Source organism: Rattus norvegicus, chromosome 15 (assembly GCF_021556685.1).
Source record: "Rattus norvegicus strain SHRSP/BbbUtx chromosome 15, alternate assembly SHRSP_T2T, whole genome shotgun sequence".
Lineage (NCBI taxonomy): Eukaryota > Metazoa > Chordata > Mammalia > Rodentia > Muridae > Rattus > Rattus norvegicus.
This window is the reverse complement of record NC_141548.1, coordinates 78,145,403-78,159,550: the sequence shown is the minus strand read 5'-3', so window position 1 is coordinate 78,159,550 and position 14,148 is coordinate 78,145,403. Positions and strand designations below refer to the sequence as shown.

Genomic DNA, 14,148 nt, shown 5'->3' with positions numbered 1-14,148 from the left:
CATGAATGTGAAGGTACCTGGGAATTTTAGAAGAAAATGTTAATCAGTGTCTGATGGTAAAATAAAGTATGAAAATAATTAAATTTACAGAAGTATTCAAAACTATTCATTTGTAACTTGTAAAATGTAGTAGAAAATCAAGACTTCTTAGGAATACCGATTTTAAAGTTAATGTTTAATTTCTAAGAGTGTTGGCAGCAGACCCTGGAGTGAAATTCTGAGTATGTGTTGTTCTCCATGGGCACAGCCATCTGAAGAGCTCCAAGGTCTCAGCCCTAAAGAGGAGCAAGGTGTTCCTTGGGGATCTGAATGTGAATATTGACTGTATGTGGAGAAAAAAAAAACCTTATCAGGCTTTCTGCTTTCCATGTTTACTGCCTGAAGACTGCTCCCAAAATAGGCTGATGATGGAGAATTTGCCCAATTATTTCCTTGATCAAGCTGTATACCATAAATCATGTGTCCTTATGTTTATGTAATAACACCATCTTTTTGTTCAGTTGTACACATCAGTCTTCCATACCATTATATGTGTAATAAACCGTGTATAATCTATATGCTAAATTTCAAGGGTATTGATGTTTCTCCATCAGAGTCCAGTTACCCAATCCTCCCCTCCACTTCACTGTTGTTGTTGTTCTTCTTGAGCTACAGAGGGTTAGTGCACAAAAAGAGATGCAAAACCTGAAGTGTGTTTTACAAGACATCTTCAACATTTTGACATGGGGATAAGATGTTGTCATCTACAAAGTTCACATTCTACAAATACAACTGAGTTATAAAAATTACAAGCCAAAGCAAAAAAAAAAAAAAAAAGAAAAAAAGAAAAAAAGAAAGAAAAACCCTATCACAAAATTTATACTTTTTTTTTTTTTTGGTTCTTTTGTTCAGAGCTGGGGACCGAACCCAGGGCCTTGCGCTTCCTAGGCAAGCACTCTACCACTGAGCTAAATCCCCAACCCCAATTTTTATACATTTTACTTGTGCACATACTTCTCTGTGTATGGTCTCTGGTCTTTGGTAAAAGGTTGGGCTGGCCTGTAAAAATCTTTTTTCTCAAGTGACCTATGCTCTTTACCTGTGCTGCAAGAATGAGTTGTTTAGGACTGAGGGAAAACCCTTGGTAACCGTTTCCACACAGAGGGAGTATGCCTCTGGAGCTCATCAGCCAACTCTAAGGTAATTTAAAGTACTGTGGCTCTTGTCTGTGAAGAATCCCAGATAAGAATATATCAACTACCTAAAAGGAGACTTTCCACTCAGTTTCCACAGTTGGCTTTCAAACATTTCAATCTTGTCTGAGGTAGAACTAATGGTACATTTGTTAATTTTTTTCTTGGTTCTAAACAGATTACAACTTCGGCAAACACATGCCTAAATCCCGTGGCTTTCTCCAGGGTCAGATCATAAATGTAGAAATTAAACATGGCGTAAAAATTGACCAATGAAAATTTAAATGGATAAATTGCAGAATGAATGAAAGGGTAAGTTTGAGTCAAAGCATATCATGGTATCTTAAATTTGAAGAATAATTTTATTTTTATTAAATGTATTTAAGAGAAAGTAGAGAAGCAAAGAGAGGAATGGCATATTATGCACATACATTATATTATTTTGCTGACATGGAAGCATAAACATGTTCCCTTTTTTATATTTTCTTACACTCCCATTTCTTAATAATACACAATCACAGAGACGCTATCTCAGATATATTCAACAGAAACTACTATTTACAGTAAGTTGTTTTCAAAATTTAAGGCAATGAGCATAGTATACAGTCTCTGTAGCTTCTTTTTTAATGTTCTGAAACTAGATATTTAATGGATCTATGTAACTCTACAGAGCTATGATATTTTTAAAAAAACAATTAAATCAATGGTCATTACTAATATGAAAGACCAAGTATTTCTCTAATCCCTTTCCCCTCCCTCCCTCTACCCCTCTCCTCCTCCCATTCTCCCCCTCCCTCCCTCCCTCCTTCTCTCCCTCCCTCCCTCCCTCCCTAATAGGATTTCACAATGAAGCACCACATGGGCCAGTTCTACCTACACTGACTAGCTTGACCTCAGACTCACAAAGCTGCTCCTGCCTCTCCATTTAGAGTGGCAGAATTATAGGCTTGTTCTCCAGCACGCCTGACCCATTCATTTCTCTTGTACAGAAATTCTTCCACATATTCACATTTAAATCCATAACAATATTTTGTATTTTTAGAAAGCTTTACTTTCCCATACATTTAATAAGATTTTTTGAAAAGAAGTATTCATTTAAATAAGTAAAATACAACAAATAAAATAAAATGTAAGAAAACTGAACATCAATTCTTTTTCTACTAAGACATCTTCAATTCTTAAAGATCAGGAGATAATGTATCATGAAGGGGCAGAGGAAACAATTTTCAATACACATATGACACACATTTTATTCCTTACTCCATCCTTTAATATAGAAAAGAACACTAGTGTTGCCTTGTTTCTGGACACAAGGTCTAGTGCAGCCCAGGCCAGGCTTGATATCAGTATTGATTAATTAAGGAAAACCTTATGCCACTGATTCCTCTCTATCATTTTACCATGTGCTGAAATTAGAGAAATGTCATAGACATTGTAAAATAATTAAACCAAACCAAAAAAAATTAGCAAAAACAAGTTTTAAGGTAAATATTTGCTATTAATTTCTTACAGCTGTCTATGATATTCACAAGTCTCTCAAGGAGTAAAAACAGCTTATACATTAAACCTTTAACTGATGCTACCGACAATTATCTAAAACTTAGAGAAAACTCTGCAACCATAAATTTTAATTTATTTCTCAGGCCTTTATTTTGTTTCAAGGACCAAATATTGAGCACGTCAATTTCTGAGGCTTCTGACAATAACATTACGCGATCGAATTCTACTTTTATGTTCTGGAATTACAATTATTGTCATGACTTCATGGTTACATTCTTAGTTCGCACTTCTCTGGGTCTTGGTTATTCATATTCTCTGGGAGGTTGTTTGTGATCTTCCCCTGAAGAAGATTATTCCACTCCTGGAGGATTCTCGCCTCTTCCTGCAGGGCAACTTCCTCGTCTTGTAGAGCCCCGTGCTCTTCTCTCAGCGCCTTGTTCTCCTCCCTGAGAGCCTGCTCTTCCTTCCACAAAGCCTGTTCTTCCATCTCTAGAGCAGCTCCCTCCTTGGTCAGGGCCTCTGCCAGCTCTGCAGCCACTCCGTCCCTCAGCAGGGCTTTCTCTTCCATCCTGAGAGCCCTCTCTTGGTGTTGTAGAGCCTTGGTCTCCTCACACAGGGACTTGATCTCCTCATGCAAGGCTTTGGCCTCATTCTGGAAGGCTTTCTCTTGCTGCCGGAGAGCTGTGATCTGAGCTTCCATGGCTCGATTCTGTTGCCAAAAAGACCTTCCTTCTGTGTTCAAGGCATTGCATTCTTCCCCAGACAGTTTTGGGTTCTCTGAAATCAACCTTTTCACCTTCCGGAGTAGCTGGTTCTGCTGCCTTAGGATATGATTTCTTTCCCTGATGAACTGGTTGTCCATCCGGAAGGTTTTATTTTCTCTTCCTAAGGCTTTGTTTTCGCCCCAGAGAAATTTGTTGTCTTTTCTCAGAGCCCTATTTTCATCTCTCAACACCTTATTTTCTCTACAGAGTTTTTTTTCCACGTCCTGGGATTTATGTTTGAGTTTCTTTTGATTTTGGGTACAAGAGAAACAAGAAAACAACCGCAGTATTTTCCTTTTGTGTATTTGTTTTGATCCAGAGATATTCATTGTTTTTCGGTGCACTACTGATAATCTCAACAGAAAATGTACTAAATTTGTTCATGTAGTCTTGGCTGTCTGTTGACTTCTTAATGGACCACAATGCTCAGACAGGCCCGCTGGAGGTAAGTGAAAATAGAGATAAAAGTTAGTAGATTTAATATAAGATTGATACTACCCAAATTAGAGTGAAACCGAAACAAATGTAATTTAGACTTTAATTGCTTTATTCTCAGATATTACACTAATCAAATGTTAGGTGTTCATAAGCTAAGCTATTTTTAATCAATATTACTGTTATATATTATTATTTGTTAATATTAATTCATTGTCTTTGAATGTGGTACCTGCTAATAGTGAAGCTTACTACTCTTTTAAGATGTTTCTAACTATGAATAGCTTCTAGAAAAGAAAGGAAAAAGAAAAGAAAAAAGAGAAAAGACATTGAAGATATTTTAAGGCAAAATAAACTATTGATTACAGCATTTACTTAGCGTTCTAGGAGAGTTAAAGATTGAGGCAACCAGCCAGACTTACATTGCTGTGTTCTCTAAGTCACTTGTAGCCTGGTTTCTGTTACTAAAGGAAAACCAGTAAGCAAAACTTTTAGGTCATCTATAGTGATGTCACTTAGGGTTAACATTACTGACTCCTAGGCTACATATGCAGCCTGGCTTTTTTAAGGCATGTGTTTTAAGAAAGTAAGAAAACATACATTTGATGTCCTTAATATTGTTAAAGTATATGTATATATTTCCAATTTATAAATTATTAAATATGATTTTAAAGCGATACTTGTCACATCAGTCAAGTACCTCATTATTGGCAAGTCTTTGTGTTATATAATTGGAAAAGAGTAAAAATCTTGAATGGCTAAGAATTTGTTAAACATTTAAGACTGCTGTCGAGTGACACAAATGAGGTAAATTTATATGTCAAATAAATAGGCATGTTGACATTTTAATTCTCGTTATTATTAAGTTTCCAAGATTCTTTAGGCAGGCTACTCGACATCAGGTAAAATAGTAAATCAGCTTTTCAACGGCTAAGTCCATCCTAATCCATAGGAATAAATATACATATATATTTAGAAAGCTATAGTAAATGAATCATGATATTAGTATAAAAATAAAGAACTGGACACACACACACACATTTAAACAGAGAAAGCAAGGCAAGGAGGGAGAAAGATACAGTGGTAAGAATGAAAAATTTATTCATTTCACTGCTTGTTATGAATGGAGAAGATATTTAATTCAATATCACGGAAATGGTTTTCCTATTACCTGAGTTTACCAACTGTTTTGTTTTTTGATCTTTAAAAAATATTAATTCCAGTTTTACAAATACAGTATTTGGGATATCGGTAGAAAATTATGAACTTCTGAATTTCAAGCCTTTGACAATCTAGTTGTTCTGAATCCATTCGTGTTGCGTAATACATCACTGTTACAAAAATTAACTTAGTAAGGGAAGGATTCCTGTGACTGCCCATCGCTGAGGGAAGGCAGAGCTGGAAATCAGTCAAGCAGGAACTTGGAGCAGAAACCATGAAGGAAGCTGCTCGCTTTCTGGCTCTGATGTTCAGGTTTCCAGTTATTACAAGAGATGGTGCTGCTCAGAGTGGACTGCACCTTCCTGTATCAGTTAACAATCAAGACAGTCTGCCACAGACAGGTCCACCAGACAGTCGTTACCTGAGCAATCCCTGGCTTGTTAGTCCCTTCTCTGCTGATTCTGAGCCTCTCGAACTTTCCTCTGCCCTCATCCGAATGTCTATTAGTGACTTCCTTCTTTAGGGCATATATTTAGGTGAAACTTCATGGGTGTAGCTTCTGGCATTTCTAAAAAAAAAAATAATAATCTCACAACAAATAGAATTTAAAATGAAGGCTCACATGATGTTTAATGTATCCATAAAATTCAGCTTCCCCAGTGGCAAATTTGGTCAGAAAGTTATGACAAAGAAGGTTTAAAGAGATTATACAGGACTTATGTTTTTCTTTCTTCCTTTCCTTTTTCTTTTTTTCTTTCTCCCATCCTTCCATTTTTCCTTCCTTCCTTCCTTCTTCCTTCCTTCCTTCCTTTCTTTCTTCCTTCCTTTCTTCCCTAAATCTAAATCTTTAATCTGTATTTCCTTTGAAAGTGCTGAGGCAGTGAAGGAAGCAGTTAAAGCCTGACGGCTGAAGCCACCTGTGCCAGCCTCAGGTACACTTGTGAGCTTGCCTGGTCGGAAGTAATCTACCCTTTGCAGAAGGCAGCCTGCTGTCTCCACACCTTTGCTTGCTAAGCCCCTAACAGTCAGTTCTTCTTGCCTGTCAGATCACAGCTGGGTTCTGACCTTAGCTAAGACCCACAAAGTCTGTCTTGCAAAGCACTGCAGTGCCTCAAATGGCTTCTTGTAAGCATTTTCTGAGGTCCTTATGAATTCCAAGTGGACGATCTGTACTTGGCACTATAAGCATCTTTGTTTAACTTTCTGCAGTGCCATCGTTTTCACTATGATATCTCTTCTAGGCCTCATGGTACTTTCAACTGTAAAAATATCTCCAGAGACCACAGCTGCAAACTAAAACCTGAGACACAGTTTTAAACCTTCTCTGTACAGGTATAGATAGCTTCAGTTACAAATTATTTTTTGCCATGTGAATTAGATTGTCCAGCCAGTGGATCAGCGTAATCAATCTCTGAATATAAGGGGATAAAATTGGAAAGGCCCAAATGACAGGAACTTGGAGAACAAGTAGTCAGTAAATTAATGGAACTTGCTACTACAGTCTACGAAAGCAGTAGACTGGACACCTTTGAGATAGATCTCTCCACCTTCCCAAAGTACAATAGTTAAGCGTCTCTCAAGGACAGACGGTAGACTGAGGACTATCATATAAGACATGTTAAGAACTCTTTCTTTAGAGCCCTGTCCTTGGAGGAAATTACAGGTGGAATGAGAGAGGGCTGTTCTACAAGAGTCCCTGTTAAGATTACCATGGCAGCCTGAAGAGGCTTAGCGGTAGATAGAGAAATATTTGGCGTTGTGTTGAGGTTTTCCACTGACCAGGCAAACGTAGCCTCTCATTGTGCTGCCTGTTTGGAAAAGTTGACCCTGACTTAGGTTGTGGAGAGAAGGCAAGACATGTTCTAAAGAAGTAATCGCTTTCAAACCCCCAGGTTCTATAACTACCTTTCAAACAACAAAAATCAAAACCGTTAACTCCCCAAAACAGCCACTCATTTTTTACCAATATTCAAAGGACATGTCCTAAAGTTAATGAAAGCAAAACACAATCCCAGCGATGGTTTAAGTGATGATCTAATTACTTTATAGAAAATTACCTTTCTTCCTTAAAACAGTGTGAAACTGCCAAACCCACTGGTGGAGTGAGGAGAGCCTCATGCTATTTGGCTTCTGGGCTCCATCTGTGTCTGCCTGCATCTGCTTTCATCCTCCTCAAACTCCTCTCCAAAGGAGCGCAGAGAATCTGCAATTCATGTCAGGGCACCCAGCCAGTTTTGAAGCTGCCAACAACATCAGGTTTTGTGAGAAGAATTAAGTTACTTAAGCATTCTCTGTAGCATAGGAATGGTGCTGCTGGATTCAAGCTTCTGTAGCTTGCCTCGGTATTTCCACCCTGCTGAGAAAAGATAATTTAGAAGTGACAGTGTGAGCTTCTGATGCGATTTGGACATTTGACAGTGACCTAACCTTTTCAAGTGTTCTTCTCCCTGTCTGTTTTGGTTGATAGTAAAATTTTAACTCTTTTTTTTTCCTGTCCTGTTTTTGATAGGCTGTAACAGGCACACACATTGCAAATATGGTGCCAGTTGTTCCTGCCCTTCCCCCAATATATTTTTTCTGAACACTCCCTTACTGGAGGGTTTTCTTTTTTCTTTTTGTTAGTTTCTTTTCGTTTGTTTGTTTTGTTTTGTTTTTAACTTAACTTTCACTTTACATTCTGCTCACTGTCTCCTTCCCGGTCACCCCCTCCCACAGTCCTTCCCCATCTCTCTTCCCTTTTGAGCAGGTGCCCCAACCCATATCAACCCACACTGGCCCTTCAAGTCTCTGCGAAGCTAGGTCTTATCACTAAGGCCCATCTTATCATGGCAGCCCAGCTAGAAGAATATATCCCAGGTACAGACAACAGCTTTTGGGACAGCCCCAGCTCCAGTTGTTTGGGAACCATATGAAGACCAAGCTGCACATCTGCTACATGTATGTGGGGAGGCCTAGGTCAGCCCTTGTTTGTTTTTTGGTTGGTGGTTCAGACTCTGAGAGCCCCAAGAGTCCAGGTTACTTGACTTTATTGGTCTTCCTGTGGAGTTCTTATCCCCTTTGGGCCTCAATCCTTTCTCTTATTCTTCTGTAAGAATCCCCAAGCTCCTTGCACTGGCTGTGGGTGTCTGTATCTGTCTGAATCAGCTGCTGGGTGGAACCTCTTTGAGGACAACCTGAGTAGAGGGTTTTTGTTTGTTTGTTTGTTTGTTTTGTATCCTATTTTCTTTTCTTTTTTTAATTTTATTAAATACATTTCTTTACTTACATTTCAGAGGTTATTCCCTTTCCAGGTTTCCTGTCCATAAGCCTCCCATTCCCTTTCCCTCCCCCATACAAGTATTCCCCCCATCCATCACCCTTACTGCCCCCCCCATATTCCCCTGCACTGGGGGTCCAACCTTGGCAGGACCAAGGGCTTCCCCTTCCACTACTGTAGAGTTTTTATTTAGCCACTTTCTCATGTCTAACTCACTACCAATGTTCAGCTATCAGAATTCCATATTTGGCTACATTGACCAGCATGTCCAACTCACCCAAACATGGACTTCCTCTCTTTTTTCCTTAAAAATAACTCTTAGATACACCTGCTCCTGTTTCTGCCCTATTCAAATTCAGTCATCCTGTGTCTATCTTGTTTAAGAAAGGATCTCTTTGTATTGGATATTGGTATTGAGGTTGTGGTCTGTGCCTAATCTGGGATCCAGACTGGAGCTCCCCCATGGCACAAGGTTCTCTTCAATTGTCACACAATAAGATGGGCACAGGTAATGTCTATATGAGTTCCTTGGATCTAAAATCATCCTCAAGAATCTCTATTACCAGGACAACAAAAATGAGGATCCATGACCTTCCCTTTCTCCATGTGTTTGAGCTATTTTCTTTCCCTGCCTTGAAAATGATTTTAGATGAACTCGTGCTTTCAAAAAAAAAATTCTACAATTTAAGAATGCAAACTATAGGAAAGATTCTCCTCTCAAATGTTTACCTGGAAGTGTAAATGAGTCGATATATTTGACATCGCGTATATGAAAATAGTTTCAAGTGTTATGCAAGACCCTGTTACAGTTAGCTTTGGCAGCCAATTTGACAACACACATAGTAGCTTGTGAAGAGGCGTATCGACTGAGAAATCACCTGAGCCATTCCTGTGAGGCAATCGTAATTGCTCTTAAGTGGCAGAGCACGCAGGCCACTATGGAGGTGAACACGGAGCAAGCCATGGAGCAGTCCAGTGAGCAGCAGGCCTCCAAAATGTCTGCCTTGCATGCCTCCCCGGGCTACACTGCATAGGTGTGTATCTTGTAAGCCCTTTCCTTCCTTCAGTTGGTTGAGATCAGCATTTCATTATACCATGTAGGAAGCAAGCAAAGACAGCCTCATTTCAATTATCATTTTGAAGATAGAAGTATCCATGACAAGACATATATTTTAAACCTTTTATATTTTTTATTTAAGGTTTTCATAATCCACGCGAGTCAAAGTTTCTATCATAAAACTAATTAAATTTTAAATTTTAAATCGATTCTATTTGCAAATAGAATATTTTGGTAACCACTCTAATCTCTTGGCTACTCGGGGATGATTAGTTGCCTAGGATTTTGACTATGGTGTGATTCTGCTGTAGGCTCTGAGCTGTCCAGTTGGTTACATTGGACGTTGTAAATTACTGGAGACAAGAGCTCGGGCTACACAGTGTGCAGAGAATAGGACATTTTTCACTTGGCTACTATGTACTACTAGTTAGCACTTCCTAAGAAATACTTCCTCCTTGTGTGTTTAATAATAATCATACACTTTCAATATATTAAAGAGAAAAATATACTAATAAAAAGCAGAAAAGGGGACAATATCACCAATAACACTAAAATTTAAAAAGTGTAAGTATGAATTTATTTTAGTTTTGAGTTAGAGGAACGAATTGATACCATGATTTTTGTGTGAACTGTTTTTGCTAGCTATTTCACTGAGGGCCTCCCCCAAGTCATTAGTCATTTTCAAAGAATATCTGTGAATAGAAATGTTTCCCTTTTTCTTTATATACTGAATATCATATTCATTTTTGTTCAAAATGTTAAATATCACACCATTTATCCATCATTCTTTATGTAACTAAGATCCTAAACTACTTCTTCCTACTAAAACAAGAGAGAGAGAGAGAGAGAGAGAGAAAGAGAGAGAGAGAGAGAGAGAGAGAGAGAGAGAGAGAGAGAGAGATTGAGATTGAATATCAGTAACCAATTAAGTTTTCTGGTGCAGAGGATTAGAAATTCTGAGATGGCAGAATGTATTCTTTTAAAAGTTTCAATCGAACACTTTTTGTAGGAAGTATTTTGAACTATAGTAAATAGCATTTCTATTTTTTTCCATCCCATACAGTCCCAGGGTGAAAAGCCAGAGAGGATTCTTCATAGTACTAATCAGGTCCCTTGTTCCATTAATATTTATTAACAGCCAGTTCCATCAATTGTTCAGCACTGTACATACATTAAAAGACTCGGGTTTTCATGCACAAGTTTCAGTGAGGCTCGTCTAAAGGTTATTGTTATTCTAAGTTAATTGGTTAGGGAAATTTAAGTAATAAAGTAAATTAATTATATCTATGTCTTCTCAGCCATTCACCCTTGGTGAGCTTTGAAGGAAAACTCAGAACAATGGGCATTGTTTCTTTCTTCTAAAACCTATGTGTGTGTCTCTCTCCTCTTTGTTTCTATGTGTGTGCCTCTCATCACTGTTTCTACACATGGGTCTCTCTTCTCTGTGTCTAAGTGTGTATCTCTCCTTTCTGTGTCTGTGTGCGTCTCTCTCTTCTCTGTCTGTCTCTCTTCTCTGTATCTTTGTCTGTGTCTTTCCTCTCTGTGTCTCTGTGTCTGTGTGTGTTTCTCTTCTCTGTATCTATGTGTGTGCAACTCTTCACTGTATCTATATGTTTGTCTCTCTTCTCTGTGTCTATGTTTCTTGGACTTTCACAATGGTTGTTTGTTTGTTTGCTTGTTTGCTTGTATGTTTTAGCCTGTTTTTTTTTCCTAAAGAGGCATTGAAAGACAGAGAGGAAGTGTTGGATGGATGCATGTGGAGGTGGGAAGGATCTTGGAAGAGATAAAGAATGGGTAACTATGATCAGAATGCATTGTAGTGATTTTCACTAAAACAATATGAGTAGAATTCACTAGAAGGAAACTGCTTAATGAATCTAACAAATTTCCTTTATTAACATGTCTGTATATGTGTATGTATGTATGTATGTATGTATGTATGTATGTATGTATGTAGAAAAGGCTTTTAGGATAGCCTGCAACTCAAAAAGAAAACCAAGCTGCTTTTTGGCTATTTGGGACTTTCTTATCTCTGACCACCAAATGCTTAGCCTACTGACATACAATACCACATCAGACTCAAAACTGGCTGATTTATGATGTCTGTATATGTTGGAATATATGAGATAGAGTAAGTAACACAAGAGACCAATGGAAAAGCAGTGTAAGAGAATGAAAAATTGCCTAAAATGTAGATTAAAAATAAAATTGCCTTTAACACAGCATCTGTATAGCAAAGAGATTATAGAGGTAAGTGATTTCAACATTCTCCCTTCAGTGAATGGGCTCTGGTATGAAAGCCCTGAGCAGCCTGCCTAAGGTCATATAGCCAGTCAGCTACAAAATAGCCAAGCATCTCAGGACTCCCACTTAGAGAATGGATTACTTCTTTGAATGTCATAGCAAACTTTATTTTAGCTGATATTTTACGTTCTTTTCCATGGTGAAAGCTCGGCTCAGACCTTTCAAATTGGATTGTCATTTTCTTTGTTTCTACCTAAGTCACAAAAGAAAGATCTTTCAATAGACAACCTGCGGAGCCTTGCCTATAGCCATACAATCCAGTGACTCAAGTTACATATTTGTGATATAAAGTGTTTATTTATAGGTCTGACATTCTCAAGATAGCCCTGTGCCTTACAGATGAAACATTTCTATAAGAAAAATGGAGACGAGAGAGGCAGCAATGTTGAGCAGATGTACCAATACTTGGGAGAGCCAGCTACCAGAGATGGCTGGGTTAATGGTGCCATTTGAACAGCACAGAAGCACATAAAATCTTTTTATGTGAATCCAATCTGAGGCCTCCTTTAAGGTAGAAATAATGCGAACAGAAGCTCCGGACTCAGGTATGCATTTTCTCACACACACACACACACACACACACACACACTCACACACACACTCACACACACACACAAATGCACATACACACAGACACATGCACACACACAAATGCACGCACACGCACACTCACACAAACACACACGCACACATACACACACACGCACACATACACACAAATGCACACACACTCACACACACACACACACACACACACACACACCCACACACACACCCACACACACACATACAAATGCACGCACATGCACACACACACAAATACACACACGCACACACACAAATGCACACAGACTCACACTCACACACACATACACACACAAATGCATGCACACTCACACACACATACACGCACACACACACAAATGCACACATACTCACACGCATACACACACATACACGCACACACACTCACACATACATGCACACTCACACACACACGCACACACACATACACACACTCACAAATGCACACACACACAAATGCACGCACACTCACACACACATACACGCACACACACACAAATGCACACACACTCACACACACATACATGCACACACACACACACACACACACACACACACACACTCCTTACAATGAAACTTCAGTAATTTCAGAGGTTTCAGAATGTTGTCTGCCCAGACTAATTGCAACTCCTATTTGTCTATCTTTGCCCTTTGTATAGCATTCATTGTGCACCTCTGTGTCTGACCTAATATTCTTGTGACTATCAGGCACAGTCTTCATGGTAATGTCTACCATCTGAAAGATTAACATTGCTTTAGATACATCTGAAGCATGCAGCAGTGATTCTTTAGTATTTCTGTTAAAATTCTCATGTTAAAACTACAGTTTTCTTGTCCCCTTGCTGTAAAGTTCTATGAAAATAGAATAAGAATTTGGAATAACTCAATCTTCCTGCCCAGGCCACTCCATTTGGCTTCAAAATAAAATTTTATTCCCTGTTTAAGTGAAAGTTTTCTTACCTCAATAAGAAAAACTAGTTGATATAGAGACATCAACAGGAAGAACCCAGAGTGTACTATCAGGTAAGGCGACTCTGAAAAGAAAGAGGAAGTGAAGTGGAAGATAATGAGAGCTGAGCAGAAAGATGCAGGCATTAACCTGGGGTGTGATGGCACAGTAATACTGCTTGTGGGCTAACGCAAGAAAGAGAGGTGGTTAGGACTTGAGTAAATAGGTACAATTTAAATACAATTTGACATAATGAATAATTGCAGGAAGCAGTGTGAGGAAAATTAAAGGAGGCAGAAAAAAATAGTAAGCACTTCAGTAATCAAGACTAAGTGAAATTCTAAAGAGACCTCTTCTGGCCCCTGGACCAGAACAACTTATGTAAAGCAGGGTACCCTTATCTGGAAGGAACAGTAGATTAGGCAGATCTACAGGCTGCTTTTTTTAAATAAATAGTTTTTGTAGACTATTGTGCTGTTTTAATGATGTAACCCTGTATGATAACAACAGTCATCGTATTTTCAGGCTCTCATATTTCTTGTCATTATCTTATGCATTGTCCTCATGTCCATTCCTTGTATCTTCAGACAATGGTCCACAAGTTCCCATGTTTGCATTTAGGGCAGTCCCCTTCATGAGTGTGCGTTAATATAACCAAAGGAAATCAGAACCTTCTTACCAAAGACAGACTGCCTTACATTGAAAAGTTATAGAAAAAAATAGAAAAGAAATGTAAAGACTTTAACCTCAGAGCAGAACTTGCTATTTCTGCCAAATACTGTTCTGTTTCTTAACCCTGTTGCTAGAGCACTTTGTAAATTTGTCAGCAGAATATAACTTTATTTACAGTGTTTGTGTTGTTAGTCTCTCTCAGTGGAATATAAATTCTTGCAAACTGATCTATATCATCAATATTATTTAAGAAGGGGCTCAAATCCCAAAGTGCATGTGACCTTGTGGTTTGA

The 14,148-nt window shown here is 38.5% G+C and overlaps 2 protein-coding genes across 6 annotated transcripts in view; one reads left to right on the top strand and one right to left on the bottom strand.

The window, feature by feature from the left end:
- LOC148001087 (uncharacterized) overlaps nucleotides 1-14,148 on the top strand; it is a 36,179-nt gene that overhangs the window by 14,732 nt on the left and 7,299 nt on the right. The window contains exon 4 of the mRNA XM_087586870.1: nucleotides 1,351-1,484. Coding sequence (XP_087442996.1) covers nucleotides 1,351-1,378 — 28 coding nt within the window. The 3' untranslated portion in view covers nucleotides 1,379-1,484. The remainder of the gene's footprint in view (nucleotides 1-1,350; nucleotides 1,485-14,148) is intronic.
- On the bottom strand, nucleotides 2,798-13,268 carry Golga6l9 (golgin A6 family like 9). 5 transcript variants are annotated; one of them, XM_087585399.1, is made up of 5 exons: nucleotides 13,195-13,268; nucleotides 9,167-9,349; nucleotides 7,090-7,388; nucleotides 5,454-5,600; nucleotides 2,798-3,875 (listed from the first exon to the last, which is right to left on the bottom strand). In XM_087585399.1, the coding sequence occupies exon 5, from the start codon at nucleotides 3,763-3,765 to the stop codon at nucleotides 2,941-2,943; it is 825 nt and encodes a 274-aa protein (XP_087441525.1). In that variant the 5' UTR covers nucleotides 3,766-3,875; nucleotides 5,454-5,600; nucleotides 7,090-7,388; nucleotides 9,167-9,349; nucleotides 13,195-13,268; the 3' UTR covers nucleotides 2,798-2,940.

Coding starts and splice junctions, on each gene's coding strand:
- Golga6l9 (XM_087585399.1), bottom strand. CDS start 3,765: ATGAATATCTCTGGATCAAAACAAATACACAAAAGGAAAATACTGCGG.